Source organism: Branchiostoma lanceolatum, chromosome 15 (assembly GCF_035083965.1).
Source record: "Branchiostoma lanceolatum isolate klBraLanc5 chromosome 15, klBraLanc5.hap2, whole genome shotgun sequence".
Classification (NCBI taxonomy): Eukaryota; Metazoa; Chordata; class Leptocardii; order Amphioxiformes; family Branchiostomatidae; genus Branchiostoma; species Branchiostoma lanceolatum.
Window position 1 is genome coordinate 3,547,858 of NC_089736.1, and position 17,552 is coordinate 3,565,409.

The 17,552-nt window shown below is 40.2% G+C and overlaps 1 protein-coding gene across 1 annotated transcript; it reads left to right on the forward strand.

Moving 5' to 3' along the window:
• Positions 1–3,290: 3,290 nt before the first annotated feature.
• On the forward strand, positions 3,291–17,192 carry LOC136420868 (uncharacterized). Its single transcript, XM_066407986.1, has 4 exons — positions 3,291–3,423; positions 6,266–6,384; positions 11,746–11,943; positions 16,620–17,192. Exons 2-4 carry the CDS (start codon positions 6,295–6,297, stop codon positions 16,689–16,691), a joined length of 360 nt encoding a protein of 119 aa, XP_066264083.1. The 5' UTR covers positions 3,291–3,423; positions 6,266–6,294; the 3' UTR covers positions 16,692–17,192.
• The last annotated feature ends 360 nt before the right edge of the window (positions 17,193–17,552 follow it).

Genomic DNA, 17,552 nt, shown 5'->3' on the forward strand with positions numbered 1-17,552 from the left:
ACCATCTTTCCGGGAGGGAACTGGAGACGCGTGGTTCTAGTTACGAACTTTTATTCAGCCTCCTTTGCCTGCCTTCTGGGCTGCGCCGGCGTTTTTTTGGGGGGGGGGGGGCTGATTCGCGATTTTTAGCTAATGCCAGGGTCTTTAGCTGGAAAATTCGTATTCCCAGCAGTGGACCACGGGCCCTGATAAGTTCAAATTCGCGAAAAAGTACTCTCCCTCAAAAAAAAAAAAAAAACACCGGCGCCGCCCAGAATGCCTACAAAGAAGGCTACTGTCGCCCAGATCGGTAGGTTTCGCCAATTTGGCTTCTTCAGTGGCTAAATGATCAATGACACGTGCGATACGATCAGCCTTCATTACCTTAAAAATCTCATCTGAATCTCTACAAGAAGAGGTAATCCTTATCGTACTCTTAGTGAAAGTTAACTGGTGACCTATTTCCACCACCCACGTAAGTGGCTACGTTTGCAATGCATAAGAAGATACCAATCAAGGGATGGATGCTAACCTTTCCACGAAATACCTTGCGATCATCATATGTGCATGTGACAATGAGGCGTATCTATTGTACGTTATAATCTATGCTATGATAATCGAAGTGATTATGATACATCAACTAGGAAGGCGTTATGTTGTGCATTATCTTAATTTCGTTTATGATAAACCATATTTGGTTACCTGTACCAATCTTTTAAAGACTTTCGACGTCTCGCTATGCTATATACGATATTCCAAAACAAATTTCCTGCCAACGTATCAATATCAGCTGCAGAAAGATTTAAATAAACAACATTTTAATCATATCACTGTTAGACCTTAGGTGATATATTCAATTTCCTATGTAACGTGCTATTTGTCTTTAAAGTAAAATATATTTGATTGAAGTTTGCCTACAGGAAATAAGTACCTGTACCAGTTGTTTTTTAAAATCTAAAATCTGACAATTCAATATCTAAAAATTTCATATCTAAAATCTGAAGTTTGTAGAAAATTATTCGCACCTCACAATTATTCAAGTCTCTTTTGAATTTGTTGCCTCTTCAATGAAATGTGAATGAAATGTAGTGCGGTGAAATTTGGACAATTTCAAAATTCATTTGTGGTTTGATAACAATAGCAAAACTATGACAGTGAGCAGTAATCAGAAAGCAAATAGTTAAATTATACAGTAGTTGAAAGAAGAACAATGCCACTTTTCACATAACAAAATCAATGAAAAGTTATGAAGGGTTTCAATAATTTTGTTGCTAACTGTGCCAATTAAGTGCAGACTCCCAGGCATCTTTGCCCCCCCCCAGTCAAGTTGAAGACACGCCCATACGTTTTGTAAGAACAACCTGCTTTTCCTACATGTACTTGCATATAGGTAGTTAAAATAATTGTAGTGTCTCACTAACGGAGGCTTCAACATATCTATTGGCACAGGCAACATCCGTCCAGCCGTGATATTCAGACCGTAACTGTATCTGTATGTATATATCCGGTATAACCGGCCTTCGGCGTAACACACCAGCTTCGCAGGCACACGGCACATGGTTATGTTACACTCCACAACCTGTCACACCTAGCCTGTGTACATCTATCTGTAAGCGCTGTTTAAAGCTGTCTGATGAGAATGCACCTACAGTACTTGGTGGCGACGAGTTCTGGTCTACGATGGTTTAACGCTATTGTTACCGAGACTGTCTATCCTGGTTTACATCCTATTCTGGCTCCGGTTCGCTCTTCTAGTCGTTTCCATGCCGAATATTCGGTAGGAAAAAATTAGACGAGCGGACTGAAGATAGAACGGGATGAGTGCGAGGCTAGGGAATGTCACCGAGGGACCACCATGTCTAACTAGGCATAGCATCGAAATGATTACACGAAAGAGGGAAACAAAAAATCCCGCCAGATGGTAGGATTTATGAGATCGAAGATGAACAAATCCATGCTTCTGAAATGCATTTCACGCCAGCTAATCTTTTCTCTTGACATTAAAGTCAACTTTGGATAATCTGTCGTCATCAGAGAGCCGTTATTTCCACATGTTGACAGTAAATATGTGATTCTGTAAAGTGCCATGTTACTGAAGAGACCAAATACGCTGTCATATTGATTTATAACGTGAACGGTGACGATTTTATAGCTATTCAAAAGGATCGTATGTTTAAAAAGAAACATAAAGTGGTCGGATGCAATTTGCTCGTATTGAGTACGGGAAGTGATGACATTCCAGAGCTCACACACCACAACATAAGACATTTTTCCATGCGACTAAAGATCCTCTCTGGGCCTTCTTTTATTGATATATACCAAAAGAAGTCAAGATTTACACAGAATGGTTGATCGCTTTACAGGATAATGGCAGTACGAAAATGTCTGTAACGTGCCGAGGCCCACAGTTGTCATTGAACATGTGCGTTACACTCGCTTTCCACTAGATGCTGCAACCGTGCTGTGACCGCTGAACGTCCAAAGATTTGACAGATCGCTAAACGAATTTCATGGTTAAAGAACGATTTTCAAAACGTTTCGTGTTGTTTTGTTGTCTTTTAAATCATACTTTTACATCTTGCATCATATTCCAAGGGTCACACAGATCCAATTTTGGTTGCTGCACGATCTCTAAGTGATCGCCGTCTAGTTCTCAATGACGATGCCAAATACGTTTAACCTACGCAGCTTAACTGTAATGGAGCATTTGTGTCCGGGAGCATTATTTCATTTTAAGTCTTAAGCGGCAATTCCTGGAAGTTGGAGACGAGAGTCTTTAACACGCGTACCTTGCGTCCTGACGTGAATGTGACGCGACAGGAATACCACGTCAATGCCATCATTCCACTAGGCGGCAAACGCGCTGCCACCTCATCTGCATGTCATCTTCATCAGGGCAATACTGAAGATGTGACAAACAGTCATCTAAACGTCGGCTCTTGTAAATACTTGGTTGTGAATAAAAGACCTTTGTTATTCAGTCATTCACCAACCTGATGAAGTTATTCACCGATGTAGAAAGATTCGTTTATATCTATGAGATCCGTCAAATTGTAGGTCGCAGCGCTGTCGTCGTCCTAGTACAATAGGCGTGTAAATAATGTTTTTCTTTCGCACAGTAGCCTCATGAGTCAGCTGCTTATCCCAACTGTTCGTCCAACTAGAAGTCACGTGGTTGCTTTCAACCAATGTGAAGCTTTTATTTGAACTCGATGACTAATAAGGCTTTTCAGCACCTACGTGCGCCTGTCATGTGAATAGAGGGTGGATCTGAAAAGACGATTAAATTGGAGGTTTGTTCCCTCCCGCGGTTCTGACGTACACACACCGGAAGAGGTGCCACGTACATGTATATGAGTCGTTGCCCCCGCTCCTCCGCACGCCTATATCAGAGTCGCCAACTGGATACCGCATAGTCCGGACCTGCTACTACCTGCAGTCAAGGTAAGTGGAGCCTCAACTTTTGATGAGGTACACTTTTGCGGACATTGGATTCATATCTGTGCACAAAGATGCTTAGGGTGAACTCTATATGGTTTAATGCGTGTGTGCAAAGATTCTGAAGGTTTTCTTTAAAAAGTACGAGAATTGTTCTGCGTGCCGCGACGGGGCGATTTTACTGGGTTTTTTTTATATCAGGGAGATTGAAACACCAGCATTCTTATGTTTTCATGAAAGTAGGCGAAATATGATGATATAAGTAAATATTGCTTTTAGAATTTGGATTGGGAAGAAAGAAAACACTAAAGCAGTCACAGAACAGTTGGGATAAATTTGATAAGAAGGCAGACTAGGCCAAATGCAATATCATATACTGTCAGCAAATGCGGTCGTTGACAGTTCATGTAAGTGGAAATATCATCGGGCGTCAAAAGCGCCAGGCTATGTCGTTAAAAGTAAATGTTATCTTTTTCTTCTGGTCGATGTTTTTATCTTTACTTTTACGAGGCATTGCATCATAAATCAGATTGTTGAGTAAGAGATCCAGAATCTTTTCGTTTCATATATTCGCGCATTCATTTATTCTGATAGTCATCACCGATTTCTATCATTCATTCACTTATTCATTAACTGACTCACCCAACAAACCCACTCACCCACCTAACCACCCTTCACTCACTCACTCACTCACTCACTCATTCACTCACTTATTCACTCACTCACTCACTCACTCACTCACTCAATAAATCATAACAATTTCAGCAAGGCATTTAGCCCATCTTCAACCTTAATCTTGTCAACTGTAGCCCACTGTTTTTGCCTTAGGACGAGTTTGTCTTCCTATTTTTCAATCTAAACATGATTGAATCCATGCAGCGGAAATTACTGCATGGATTTGACAGCTTGTGAATGTCATTAGGGAAAGTGATTTCATCTCCTGTGGAGATATTTGATTAGCTTTCCGCTGGGCACACAGGGCTTTTTTCATGGTGATTTACTTTGAAATGAAGTTAACGTCAATGTTATACAAACAAGTAGCATTCTAACAATTTTGCCCATGCAGTCCGCGATATTACCACAGGTGAAAATAATGTAAGTTATACAGAGCCAAAGACTGGGTGGGCGTCATATGTTGGTGCTGGCGTCATTAAACATTGTCTAAATTCCTTAAAAAAACCCACTATGGTTAATCTGCAGCATACTCATGAGCAAGGATAAGAGTTCTATATGAGGTAGCACAACACAGCACTAGACATGGACTTTTATCAATCTTGCTGGCCGTTCATAGTGCCACATCATGGCGATTGTTTAGCCGCCATAGCAGGCTCTCTGGGTCTTTTTGGGGTTTATAATACACTTTCGCTGATGACTCATTTTTTCCCGGGCCATACGGTTACGGGCTGGCTGCACAAACGAGCAAAAAATAATAATTAATCAGCAAAGGTGTATTATAAGCGCCCCAAAAGGTCCAGAGAGCCTGCGACGGAGGCTAGCGATTGCACCACACCCAAAATACTCTAATTAGATTACACCATTAGTCTTCGTCATTTTCTGGATCCGCTCAAAGTCTGTTTCCTCTGACGCATGACCGATGGTCGATAGGTAATTAGGCATGTGATATGCATCTGCTTCCAGTAGAATTTCTAGGTTCATAAATGACAATAAAAGAGTATACTAATTATAATGGAAGCAGGGGCTAGAATCCACAAGAAGGAAGTGGAAAGAAGACCCTGGACTAAAGAGTCAGCTTCGTTCCTCTTACATTTTCTTTTGCTAGAATAGACAAAAGTATAGTAAAAAGATGATAAAAGACTTCATAAGCAAAGAAGGGAACAGGCGGTAAAGAAAGTCACGTCTACAAGATGAAAGCGGAAAGACTATTTGGGACTAATTAATGAGCTAGTTTCGTCCGTCTTCTTTTGTTAACATAGACGAGAAACATGGTAAAAAGAGAAGAAAATACTTCACAAGGAAGAAAGGAACAGACGCACATTGGGACAAGAAACGCACATCCTTTTTCTGAATCCCATTGTGCGTATATTCATGTGCGCATGATCATGAGTTGCGTTATAATATTTTTTTTTGTAGCTTTGGTAAAGTTTGCGGGGAAGAAGTTGTTTTCTACTTCAACACACCGCCGCGCAGCCTGGTTATCGAACCAAAGAAATTACTTTTTCAGCCGCAAACTTTACATAAACCAATGTAAATATGCAACTCATGCGGACTTGCATATACGCACGTGTGAGGGGGCTTTAAGACGTAGGTAATTAATGACTGTGATCTGTCGATACGGATTCAGATCAGCCGGAACGGACCCAGGCCTCACACAGAAAACCAATATAAAACCAAAATATCAATGGTCTACAGCAACAATAAGTCTCGTTTTTGATATCATCATCTTAACCGAAATTAGGTTTATGGCTAGAACAATTAGGCCACCAATTCTACCCATGGGTTCAATGGTCTAGACAATACTGTTGATGAGAAAATCCAGACCAAAAGTAAACTTTAAGAAATGTTTGCTGAGGAGTAACATAAGCGCCTCTAACCCCCATGACGAGTTATACATTCAGATTCAACGACAAATTTGTTCATAGATTAGTCCTTATTGTCTAGCAGATTGTCTCACGAAGCTACGGTGGTTTCTCTCGAGCCCCTGATCTTATGAACCTGCGGATCATCCACCAGATTGGCTAAAAGCTTATCCCTCCCTCTCTTAACAAACAATAAAAGACCGCGCATACAGTATTTCCCTATTGGTCCATTAGGCTTATAAAGGGGACTCACGGGTCGTTTGCGCTTGCAGTAGCCCATATAACCGTTCTCTCTTCATCATCACCACCAGAACAAACCCGCGGAACCCACAGCAGAGCGATGGAGCTTAAGATGGCCTCACCGGTGGCTATACTCATCATGTTCCTGGTTTTCTTCTCAGCGACGAGGTGTCGAAGTTTGGCCAAGCCGGTAAGAGAAACTTTACATATATGTTAATATTTTAATCCATAATATGATCAAATGAACGAAAGGAGATCGTACGAACCCTCCCATAATGCAAGCAAATACATCACAGTGTATCAGGCAAGAATTACGTAAAATGTAAAAATTGTATCTGCTATAAACGTCTGTGCTAGATCTTGCCAAAGGGTTTATAAAAATGCCGTGCTTTAGAAACAATGAAGCCTCTTTGACTTTGGTTAGGAACTATTGTGTAAAGCTGGGATCGTTATGCTTATGAGGTGTCGAAGAGGAATTCCAAGTATTTTTTTTTACCTTTGCCAAGATGGTTATGTTTTAGTGGGGTTGATATGTATGTATGTATGTGTGTATGTTAGTGGGTGACACAAGTAGCTATGGCTGGATTGTCATAGATTGTAATATGTGGCTAGGTTCTGGACCTATGTTTTGGAACAGGTAAGGAATAATTGTTTAAATCTCGATGCTTAACATACTTTTCATGTTATTTGTGAGAACATTATTCTTAATTGTTAAGAGGACAGTCAATTTTTGCCACATTTAAAAAAGGGCATACTTGTAGACATAACAGAAGAACTTCTAACTTGTAGAATAATGCTCAGATATCACAGAGACGCATTTTGATGACGGACGCATGTACATCATATGCTCATGCAGAACGACGGAACCAAAAACGCTACCATTAGCTTTCAACCCCTTCCGAAAATCCCCGCAGTTTTCCGCGCAATTTGTCCTTCTCAAATAGCAGGCGTTTTCCAAGTGCTTCGGTCTCAAACTGTGCGAATCGTTCCTGTGCAAGCATGCCTATTTTTCTTGCGGTGAACTCCACGAGCTGATTCGTGCGGAACCGCCACAGCGCTAACATGAGACCTTTTGTTAGAACGAGATGACACGCCGGCGGTAATGGGAAGGTGACTCGCCCTTTGGCAGAGATGTATGCAGGGAAATTTCAGGTTTCGTAGAAAAGTGTCCTGTTTCCATTTTGTCGCAACATGAACAGAACGCACAGCTGGGATAATGGGAAGAAAGCATATTGGACATTTATCTTTTTTCTGAGCTAGAAAGTCGAAGAATGTTGATTTCTTACAAAGGATTTCAAGACATTCTTCTTCGAATTCTTTTCCCATGTCGAAGAATTCTGGTCTCTGGAAAACATCCAAGTCAATCATTAACGTATAACAGCTCTCACTTGCACTGTGCATTCTTTGTCATTTTTCTTGGTACGGTGTCTGAATACCAAATTAATCCACGTCTAGCACCTAAACAAATCATGACAACTTTAACGTCCAAAAACAATTTGAGTATTCATGATCACAAGTTCTGACGCACATAAGATTGGTAACTCTGAAAGATACTATTTAATGTTTCAATGTTTTAACTGATGGAGTGACAGTTACTCTCATTTCGTAATGACACTGTTATTTATGTGGCGCCAGTCTAATGATGCCCATGATCACTTGATTGCCATCTTTATTACCTGGTCCATACGGCTGTATTCAATCAACAACATTATTGGACCATAACTTCACCACAGGTCATTAAGCGCCAACCAACCCAATAAAATGATGCACACGATCTAGGCGTCACTTTAAGTATCTTAGCTTTGGTAAGTTGAAGGTTTTTTGTCAGTCTGTGCGGAATTGCTATATTAGAGGTAAAGAAAACGAACGTTAGGAAAGGTGAATACAACGGAATGTGTATCATGCTAAACTAATTACTGCGCAAACATATGATGCAGTGGAAACTGTCTAGAGGAAACAGTTCGAGCTGATTATAACACAAAAATTCAGCCTTCAAAGAAAGAGTCAGCTTGGCAATATCTTACCCCGATATATAGGGTCGCTAGGGCTTACAAAGACCAGGAGATTCTCTCAGGCAGATTCAGGAAATATGCTGAACTCTTCTTATATGCAGTAAATTCAGGGACTGCTGCCGGCTGAAAGTATCGTTCTGCACGTCGTATCAAAGTTAGCCCAAACGTTTGGGGACTCGAATTACATTACCAAAACCGAGGCTTTTAGTCCATAGATATGCTCCTTTCAACAGAAAGATAGCGGAACAATTATGAAAAAGATTGTTTAACACCGTTTTCTGGTTTTCATAAGCCGCACTAGGGAGGCCTAAAAGCCCTCTGTGATCCGGCTGGGAATATCAGTCCTTTGAAGTGACCCACTGAGTAATCTGTCTAAGTAGAGCCCACCCGCTGATCAGGGTAGAAGGGAATATCTGTAATCTTTGCCACCGAGGCGTTAGGAATAGTCTGCTTTGTGAAGGACTTCTTGATCTCCTTCAAATAACCAGCTACATGTACGTGCGCTATCAATTCATTTCAAGCCATCCAGTGACCGTATCACTGCGTAGATTAGCCATGAATGATGAAGTACATGGAACCTAGCGAGTCGGCATAACGTATGTTCTGAGAAGGTATCAATTTTTAGACAGTAAAGTGTACTAGCAAAAATAAGATTGCTGTACTCGATGTTATATGAAAATTTGAAATTTACTTCCGCTATTGTTTAAGGCAAGTTGATTTCGTCATGGCACAAGAGAAGGTAGACGAAAACAACTAATCGTTAACTAAAACACTACAATTTTTTTTTCAGTTCAGCTCTATCATTTCAACCTCTCAACATATAAATCATCTATATATTCTACAATTTTGTTAAACTACGTTTTTGGCGAGCCTTTCATGCTGCACTCTTCAGTTTAGGCTAAGGGAAAGAGCATAAATTTAATCTTACGCTGTCCTATATTCGGCTGAAAAAGAGCATTAATTGGATACCTATGTAGAAACCAACCGTGATTCCCAAATTACCGGACTTGAAAGCAAATCTTCACTGCCTCTTGGATTCTAAGAATTCCTCTCGGATTTTTTGAAAATGCGTCATCGGATTTTTTCATACCTCCTGACAAACATCTGCCCCCGCACCGGAAGTCCGATGACGTCAATCAAGCGATGGACAAATAAAACTGGACAAACATCACATGACCCTGCGGTGGGAATGAGCAAGTCTCTTTCAGACTTGCTTATCTGGTTATAGGCAGAAAGTTTGCCAGTGGAGTTTGGCTATCATAGAGTCTCATTTGCCCAAGCAGGGGAAATGCTAACCTTCCGGCGGACTGACTGTCCTGGCCAATTATTTACCCTTTTTGGGCCGGATCCTACGGTCAATGTTTACGTAGGAAGGTTTGACGGAGGAAAAAAGAAATGTTCAAAATTCCAACCCTGTCTGTAGTGATGTGACCACTCAAATAAAATTGTCAAAATTGACATGTGGTCACTGTATATGGAATTCTTAACAATGCTTGGGTAAATGGGAAAGATAATATAAGGGATCTCCAAAAAGTGGCAACAATGACCAGGTGGTCCTTATGCATAAGAGGAGACTATCAAAGGTTTTATTGTATGTTACACATTTTGACAACATAATCCTCCAGCGTCTCACGTGTTGGAAAACGTGTACTATATATGGTCTCCGTTGGTCAATATTGACCATTGTAAAATCCTAATTCACATCAGTACTACAGCATCGGCTATGACTAAGCAACCCTATTGGAAAGATGTTACAATCGACATTATAGGCTCAATTGAAACAAAACAATGTAACTTTAACAGCGTCTTTGTAACAATGGCACCCAAGATACACCCAAGTAACGACGTTAGTATACACAGGAAAAATGTCAAAACTCATAAGTACCTTATTAACTAAGATTAAACTTTTCATCCAACACTGTAAAGAAATTGGAACTTACCCAAATTTTCGGTTGAGAAATTTGGGTAAGTCCCAATTTCTTTACAGTGTTGGATGAAAAGTTTAATCTTAGTTGATAATGAATTCTGCCAACACAGATGAACTTTCATCATAAGTACATGCTAACCTTGAGGAAGTATTTGCAGATATAGTAAATCATTGTTCAATCTTATCTGCCAACTAGCTTCATTCAGCTAATACGATTGAGTACATGTAGCCTTTGTTTAACCTTTTCAATTGACAATTGGAAGAAACAAGTAACATCATTCTTGTAATCTCGCCGTATGACGCACATCACCATTGAAATGATATGAGTCTAATTTTTTTATTTAATTGTATTTTTACAATGAAAAGACTTCCATAAGCGCCCAAAGTCACAACAAAAGAAGAAAAAGCGCCTGACATGTCATGTAATTTTGTAATGAGTCTTGGAAATGTCTTAAGGGTTTTAATGACGCATTTGTTTAAGAAAGTGGTGACGTAGGTAGGATTTTGAATGCCGTGCACGCCGCTGATGTCAAGACTATTTCTGACAAATTTGACGAATCATGATGCCCCTAAGCTGTCTTTATAAGCTGTTCAAGTTCTTAGGATATGATACACACATGTAGTTGAGACCTGATGATCTTAATGTCTAGATTTACACTTTAACAAAATTTCTTGCAGTAGAATAAGAGATGTAGATACTGGAACCTTTCTAGAGACATATATTTTGTATTCAACCCTTCCAAGATAAACTTTTCACCCTTACTCCGTCCACATTGATAAAAGTGACAACTAGCAGAGAACCGTCAATGGTAACCTGATCAAGCATGGTGAACCTTCGCATATGATTGGGCTGATTACGGTAACGTTTTTATTTCTAGTAAAATAGACAGCAATCTGCTAAACAGGTTATAAATCCGTTTCAAAAACAGGCCAAGGAAACTTAATGTATTTAGTAGATGCGCCTCTAAAATCAGTATAATTATGTTCAGAACCAGGTCCAGGTAAATGTGTGTTTGTCTGCGTGTGGATGGTGTTCAGCACCAGGGATAGGAATATATGTGTGTATGTGTGGTAGCACCAAGGACAGGTATGTATGCCTGTGTGTGTGTGGGGGGGGGGGGGGGGTCAGCACCAAGGACAGGTATATTTGTGTGTATGTGTGGTAGCACCAAGGACAGGTATGTATGCTTGTGGGGGGTGTTCAGCACCGAGGACAGGTATGTTTTCAGTGTGTGGTTGCTATTCAGCACCAGAGACAGGTATATTTGCCTGTGTGTGGATGGTGTTCAGCACCAAGGACAGTGGGATACTGTCAGAGAAGCCTAGGGACATGTGTATTTGCTTATGTGTGAAGTGTTCAGCACCAAAGACTAATTGTCAACTGTTTTGCCTGTGTTTAGATGTTGTAGTGAAATCAACAAGAATCTATTTTTTATCTTCTTGTCGTTGTCAAACACACCTGTTCACATGTGTTAATGTGGTGTAATAAGCATATTCATTTGATCAGTGTGTTCAACCCCTCATACTTCTCATAAGTGCTAAGATAGACAAATGGTCATTAAAATACGCGACAATATTGCTTACTCACACGTTTTCTTTCCTTCAACTTCAGCAAGAGCTTCTGGACAGACAGATTCAAGAGTTGGTTGAGGCCCTGAGCGACCAGCCCTCCCTCTGGTACAACTATGACACTGAGGACTACGAGCCCAGGATACCTGCGGGCCACTTCTCCAGGAACTCGAGAGCGCAGGAGCGCAAGCAGAGAAGATTTGTGTTTCCGGGGCTTCAGGACTTGTTTCAGAGAGCCAAGGTAAATTTTCATTCTTTTCGTTACCATTTAGGGCTACTTTTAATGTCATCTCGGTTTACAAAGTATAGCATCATGTTGGGGTAGCGATTAGGGTGTTTGGCCCAGAACTAAGAGGTTCTGGCTTCGAATACCCTGACAATGGCCACCAATAATGTGCCATTGGGAAAGGCAATTTAAAAGACTTTTCTCACTCCACCCAGGTGACAAAAATGAGTACCTGTTTTCGGTTTGGGAGGTAAAAGGTGGTGGAAGGAAAGTGTTGGGCCCGCCTCCCAATACCATGCATTGGACACTGTCAATAACGGCCAACTGCTCCCAACGACCTCAAAAAGGCTTTGGGACAACCTGTACATCAACTTTTTTCAAGGCATACAATCAGCCAAAGACTATGTTCTCTATACCATTGTGAAGCGTTTCTGTGGGGTTTGTTGTGACATGTGCACCATGACGGCAGCTAGGACAATCACGGAGCTACGCATAATCGGCTTGTTCTTATCAGAAGACATACACGGCCCATGTAGCTCCTTAGGACACTAATGACTAGATATGTCTTAAACGGAGACAAAGACTTCTGTGAAGTCAATATTGAAAGAAGTCCGAGGATGAAACGAGCCCTTCTCCCCGGAGCAAAAGAAGTACTTTGAAGCTGCCAAGTCCTATTTGCAGAAGTATCTATTCGTAAAGATCGCTAAGGGCACAGAGGAAACCCGGAGCGTTTAAAGATGCAGACACCCAATAACGATAAAGGTCCCTGAGCTGGACAATCCCCTTTCGTACGTTTACTTTTCTTTTCCCCATTTGTCGTCTTAAATATCGCAAACCTTTCCTTAAGTTACATAACGTTCAAAGAGGAATGACTCTCATCATTCACAAAAATGTGAAAAGGCTACATTACTAACAGGTACCACTTTATTTAACAATGTTTCAGATCATGCAGGCAGGTTAACTACATACAATCACAGATAACCTAAGAAAATCAAAGACATATATATTGATTTCTCAATGTAATCCTCCTTCCCATCTACAGCATTTTCGAATACCACAGAGAATATCCTCCTTTATTACACGCATCGTGGGTGTTTGGTCTTTCAAAGGAGACCACCTGAGGCTCATACATTATGATTGTGACAAATTACGCCGAGTATCCTCTAGAAATGAAATATAGTGATGATTTGAGCATAAAAAATACACTATATCCAACAGCTGTTGACATATACAATATCTGAACGTATTCTCTGTTAAAATGTGGTTTAGCTTTGCATTCGCTTGAAAGATCATTTTTGTTGGTAGAATGCATTATGGAAAAAAGGTCATTAAACTGCAATTTTCAACAGAAAAATGGATCCGACTGTTTTGAAGTTTCGTATTTGGCTACCTATATCTAACATCTCTTTCAAACCCATAGAAATCTCTACAATATTTTAAAGCAAAGTAAATCTAAACTGTAATTTTATAACATATGATAAAATGTATGCATAAGATGACTCCATTGACAAAGACTAAATTTGTACAGTAGAAAATTGTGGCACGTCCATTTTTTGTGTTGGAAATTACAGTTCAACTTAATTTCAGAATGTTTTCCACTAACCCAAAGGACGTTACAAGCTAAGAGAAAAAAAAGTCTTATTTTCGCTGACGAAGGGAAAGATGAACTTACAAGCTAAGATTTTTTTTAACGTTGGCATCAAGAGTAAGACACTCCTTGGTTTAACCATCACTATTACACAGTGGCACTCCTTTCAATCAGAAATGCAAGAGGTGTGGGTGGTAGAGAGAAAATGCCCTGTGGTGCAAGTGTTTCCCTATTGGAGAATCCTTTGTCAGGCAGCCCACACTAAGTGCACGGGAAGTGCAGTCTAATGAAGCAGATAAGTATGATAAACGACTGCTACATGCCCCTCTCTTTGATGTACCCAGCTCAGCATTAATAGCCCATTTGAAGGCAATAGTTGCCCCGGAGCATGACTGAAGTATGAAATCATCCAGCTTTGCCAAAGGGCTGGGCGTTGACAGCACAGAGCGGTCTACAGTTCTATGTCAGGGATAGAAATCATTTTTGTATACCCTTGAACTGTTGTATGTAACATCTAGCCTCTACATGGCTCCACAGGCCGCTGCAAAATAAAAATAGTAGAAATTGGCCAAATAGAAAGATTCCTAGGTCTAAAACTACCTGGCTGTTAATTACAAAGGCATGTTATCAATTTGTCCAATTTCTGCTATTTTTTCAGCGACCTCTGGAGCCTGGTAGAGGCTATGAAATAAACAAAATCATTAGCAACAGACAAGGGCGTTGACAGCAGAAAGCAGTTAACAATCTTCCATCAGGGTTTGAAATAATTTCTCTGCATACATACACTGCTGCATGTTAGAGCCAAAATTACCTTCAAATTATTTATTTTCACAGGTATAGTTACAACCAGTACAATAGAAAACCCACACTTAGAATTTATATACATGGACTGATGCAGGTTTGTTGCAGGTTACTAAGACATGCACAACTCCAATTTTACGTGGAACTAAGCCTCAGCTACCTACAACTGGAACTGTATTTGTAGGTGGTATTTTGAGCCCTGTCTATGATTAAGTCAGTAGCTAGATAGCTGAACTGAAATGGAGTTAACTGACATGATCTTATACATACTAAAAGTTTTCCTTATCGCTATCTAAACCAAGAAAATGATCATGATCTAACAGTTGCAAAGTGCTAAAATACAGATAACATCATAATGATGATCTTAGCGAGTATTGTCAATATGATAAAATAAATCATGGTTCTTGGTGGCAAATGTGTAAATCTTTGTGCATCAAATCCCTGTGTTTTGGGCACCCTTGAGACAGATTAGCCAAGAGGCTCTGTGGGTGTCACTCCACTGTCATGACTCATGGTAGGAATATCGTGTTAAGTGCCTTTTCCAAGGGCACAACACTGGGGCATGGCAAGGGTCGAACCCGGGACCTATTGGTTCTGAGCCCAACGCCCTAATCATTACGCCATAGCTATACCATTATGGTAGTTCTGTATGGTATTCCGTTATTCATATTCATAAACCCCAGAGGTGCTGGGTTTAAATCCTCTGCCCTAGAAAAAGGAAGGGCACTTTACACAACATTTCTCACTCCCGCTGGGTAAAGATGGGTTCCTGACTTCAGCTGGCGGGGGGGGGGGGGTGTTGATTGGTAAAAGGTGGGTAGTAGAAGAGGGATGGGCACCGCCTTCTAATACCGTGCCTTGGACAACATGGATAACAACCTAGTGCCCATGTGGCCTCACACTATGAACACTGTACTACCTTTATTGCATCTTATTCATAGTGCATGCCATGAGCTCCATGCCAAGCATGCGTCAATGCTTGCTATAGACAGCCCTTCTAGGAAAAGACTTAAGTGGTCAATATAAACGCCATTTATGTCCATATGGAGACAGCATGCGGTGAAATTGGGAAGTTGCTGGCTGTTTCAACCTCAAAGTAAACCATTCGTCAACTGTTAAAAGGGATTGCATGGGTGCTGCATTGCTGATATTCCCCTTTCTCATCCCATACTATACACTCTTGTATTAGGTAGATTAGCCTAATATAACTGAAGTTATGTACCAGTATATGCCATACTTTGTACCTTGTAAAGTTGTTGTGCAATAAAGTTATACATTCTGCAACTAGTGCTGTATATAGGGGAAGCGTGTGTTTTTCATAGGTCATATTCCACATCCGTTTGCGTGCTGGGGAAAATGGAGACCTCTGTTTGCGGTAAACCAAATACAAGGTGTAACAACCAGACAAAACATGCACATGTTGCAAACAAGATGTCGTGGTAATCATTCAGTTGAACTGTTACCCATAATTCTGATATTTAGAATATTACAAACAAGACCACACAAACTAGTGTTACCTATTTATACATGACCATGAAATAACACTATAATATCAAGCAGACAATGTATATTTCATACAAAAGTTGCAGAACATATGACAAATTAGTTTTGTCAGTTCTAATTCTTTTAACCTCACTAGGAACAATATGAAAAGTAATCAATATTTATTGCCGAACAACCTTGAGATCAATTCAAAATGGCTTAGAGTGAAGCTGATCTGTGTGCCTAGAGGACTTCAGCACTCAACCCAAACCATCACATTAAGCATTTATGTTAGCTATTTATAAACCTGTGGCACTTTTCCTCTGGAAGACAGTTTATTATGGATTAAGTTTCAGGAAATGGATTACATTAAATCCCAACAGTCAGGGGAAACTCTTAATGCTTGATTCCTTTTAGAGCACACAGTGTAAGGATGATGATATTCATACAAAGAATTAGGATGTACAGTGCATGTGCACTTCTGCCATTCTATCCAAAGTTTGCATGAGTGGGAATGGGTCTAAAACATCACACAAGCTTGTTTTGCTCTCTGGAAAGACAATGCATTTTACACTGTGGCAGAGCTAAAATGTGCAGCAGTTGGCAGGACACTTTCACAGAAATTTAACTACACTTCGAAACAAAAAATGCAATTTGACAAACTTTCACCTCTTTCCACAACATTCATTTGGATGGAATGACCCTTGACATTTGACCCTTAACCCTGTTGACTTACCTGACATTACCTATACAGCTGTACAAGGTACACAGTATAAGGACGTCATTTGCTGAGAAAAATATGTATTCTTTTATGTTTCAGTTGGCTTCTGGCGGGAACCCGTGGCGAGTGACTGAAATGATGTACACCAACGGGAAAACAGGGCGAAAGTGAAGAGAGGAAGGCACGCCATGCAACAACCTACGGGATTATAGTAGCTCGGAGCCCATGTAACTCGTGCTTAACTACACAAGTCACCATATAGAGTATTTTATCATTGATGTAACATATTATTCATGCTGTGAGATATGTACTAAAGCGGAAAGAACATTATAACAATATTTACCTCGTGCTAGAGGCTGTTGATACGTGAAACTTAGTATGAATAGCTGGCTTTATCTTTAACAGTTAGTTTATCTGTAATACAATTATCAGAATGGTTATTCCGCTTCATCGGACAGTTGATATCACGCATAGATACAAAAAGAGATGCTACAGCTTAAAAACGGAAGGTTGTTGAAGACTTTGACTGCATCAAATAGAATGGAACTACAGGCATACGGTGTTGTTGGATATGCAATATTTGTTGTCCTCATACTTTATCAGGTTTGATACCAAGTCTTTCTTTCGCTGGAATGGAGCTGCAAAAATATATATTACAACGGTTATACTCTATCATGCACCCACTCTTTTTTCATTGGACCAAATTCTAGATATGAATATACTAGATACATTTACAATCCTTTCGCCATTCATTCGTACCTCTATTCATACAATATACAAGCTATAACAATTATGTCACGATGACGCAGTGGTGGCAAAAAGCAGGTAAAAGGTAGAAGGTAAAAGGTAGAAGGTAAAAGATTAATCTACATCACGGTTTATCAGCAAAGCTGTGCTGATTTAAATATCAATTTGTTATCTAATCTGCTAACGTCCTACCAGTTGCTGAATACCTTGGATGCAAACAAAACATAGCGATCATTCATATAATATACTCAGTACAGTACACAACTAAGGGAAGTTGTAACGCAC

Bases quoted from the DNA above. Each gene is read 5' to 3' on its own strand.
- LOC136420868 (XM_066407986.1), top strand. From the start codon at position 6,295: ATGGAGCTTAAGATGGCCTCACCGGTGGCTATACTCATCATGTTCCTG. The intron at 6,385-11,745 runs GTAAGAGAAACT...CTTCAACTTCAG, and splicing joins GTCGAAGTTTGGCCAAGCCG to CAAGAGCTTCTGGACAGACA. The intron at 11,944-16,619 runs GTAAATTTTCAT...TTTATGTTTCAG, and splicing joins ACTTGTTTCAGAGAGCCAAG to TTGGCTTCTGGCGGGAACCC.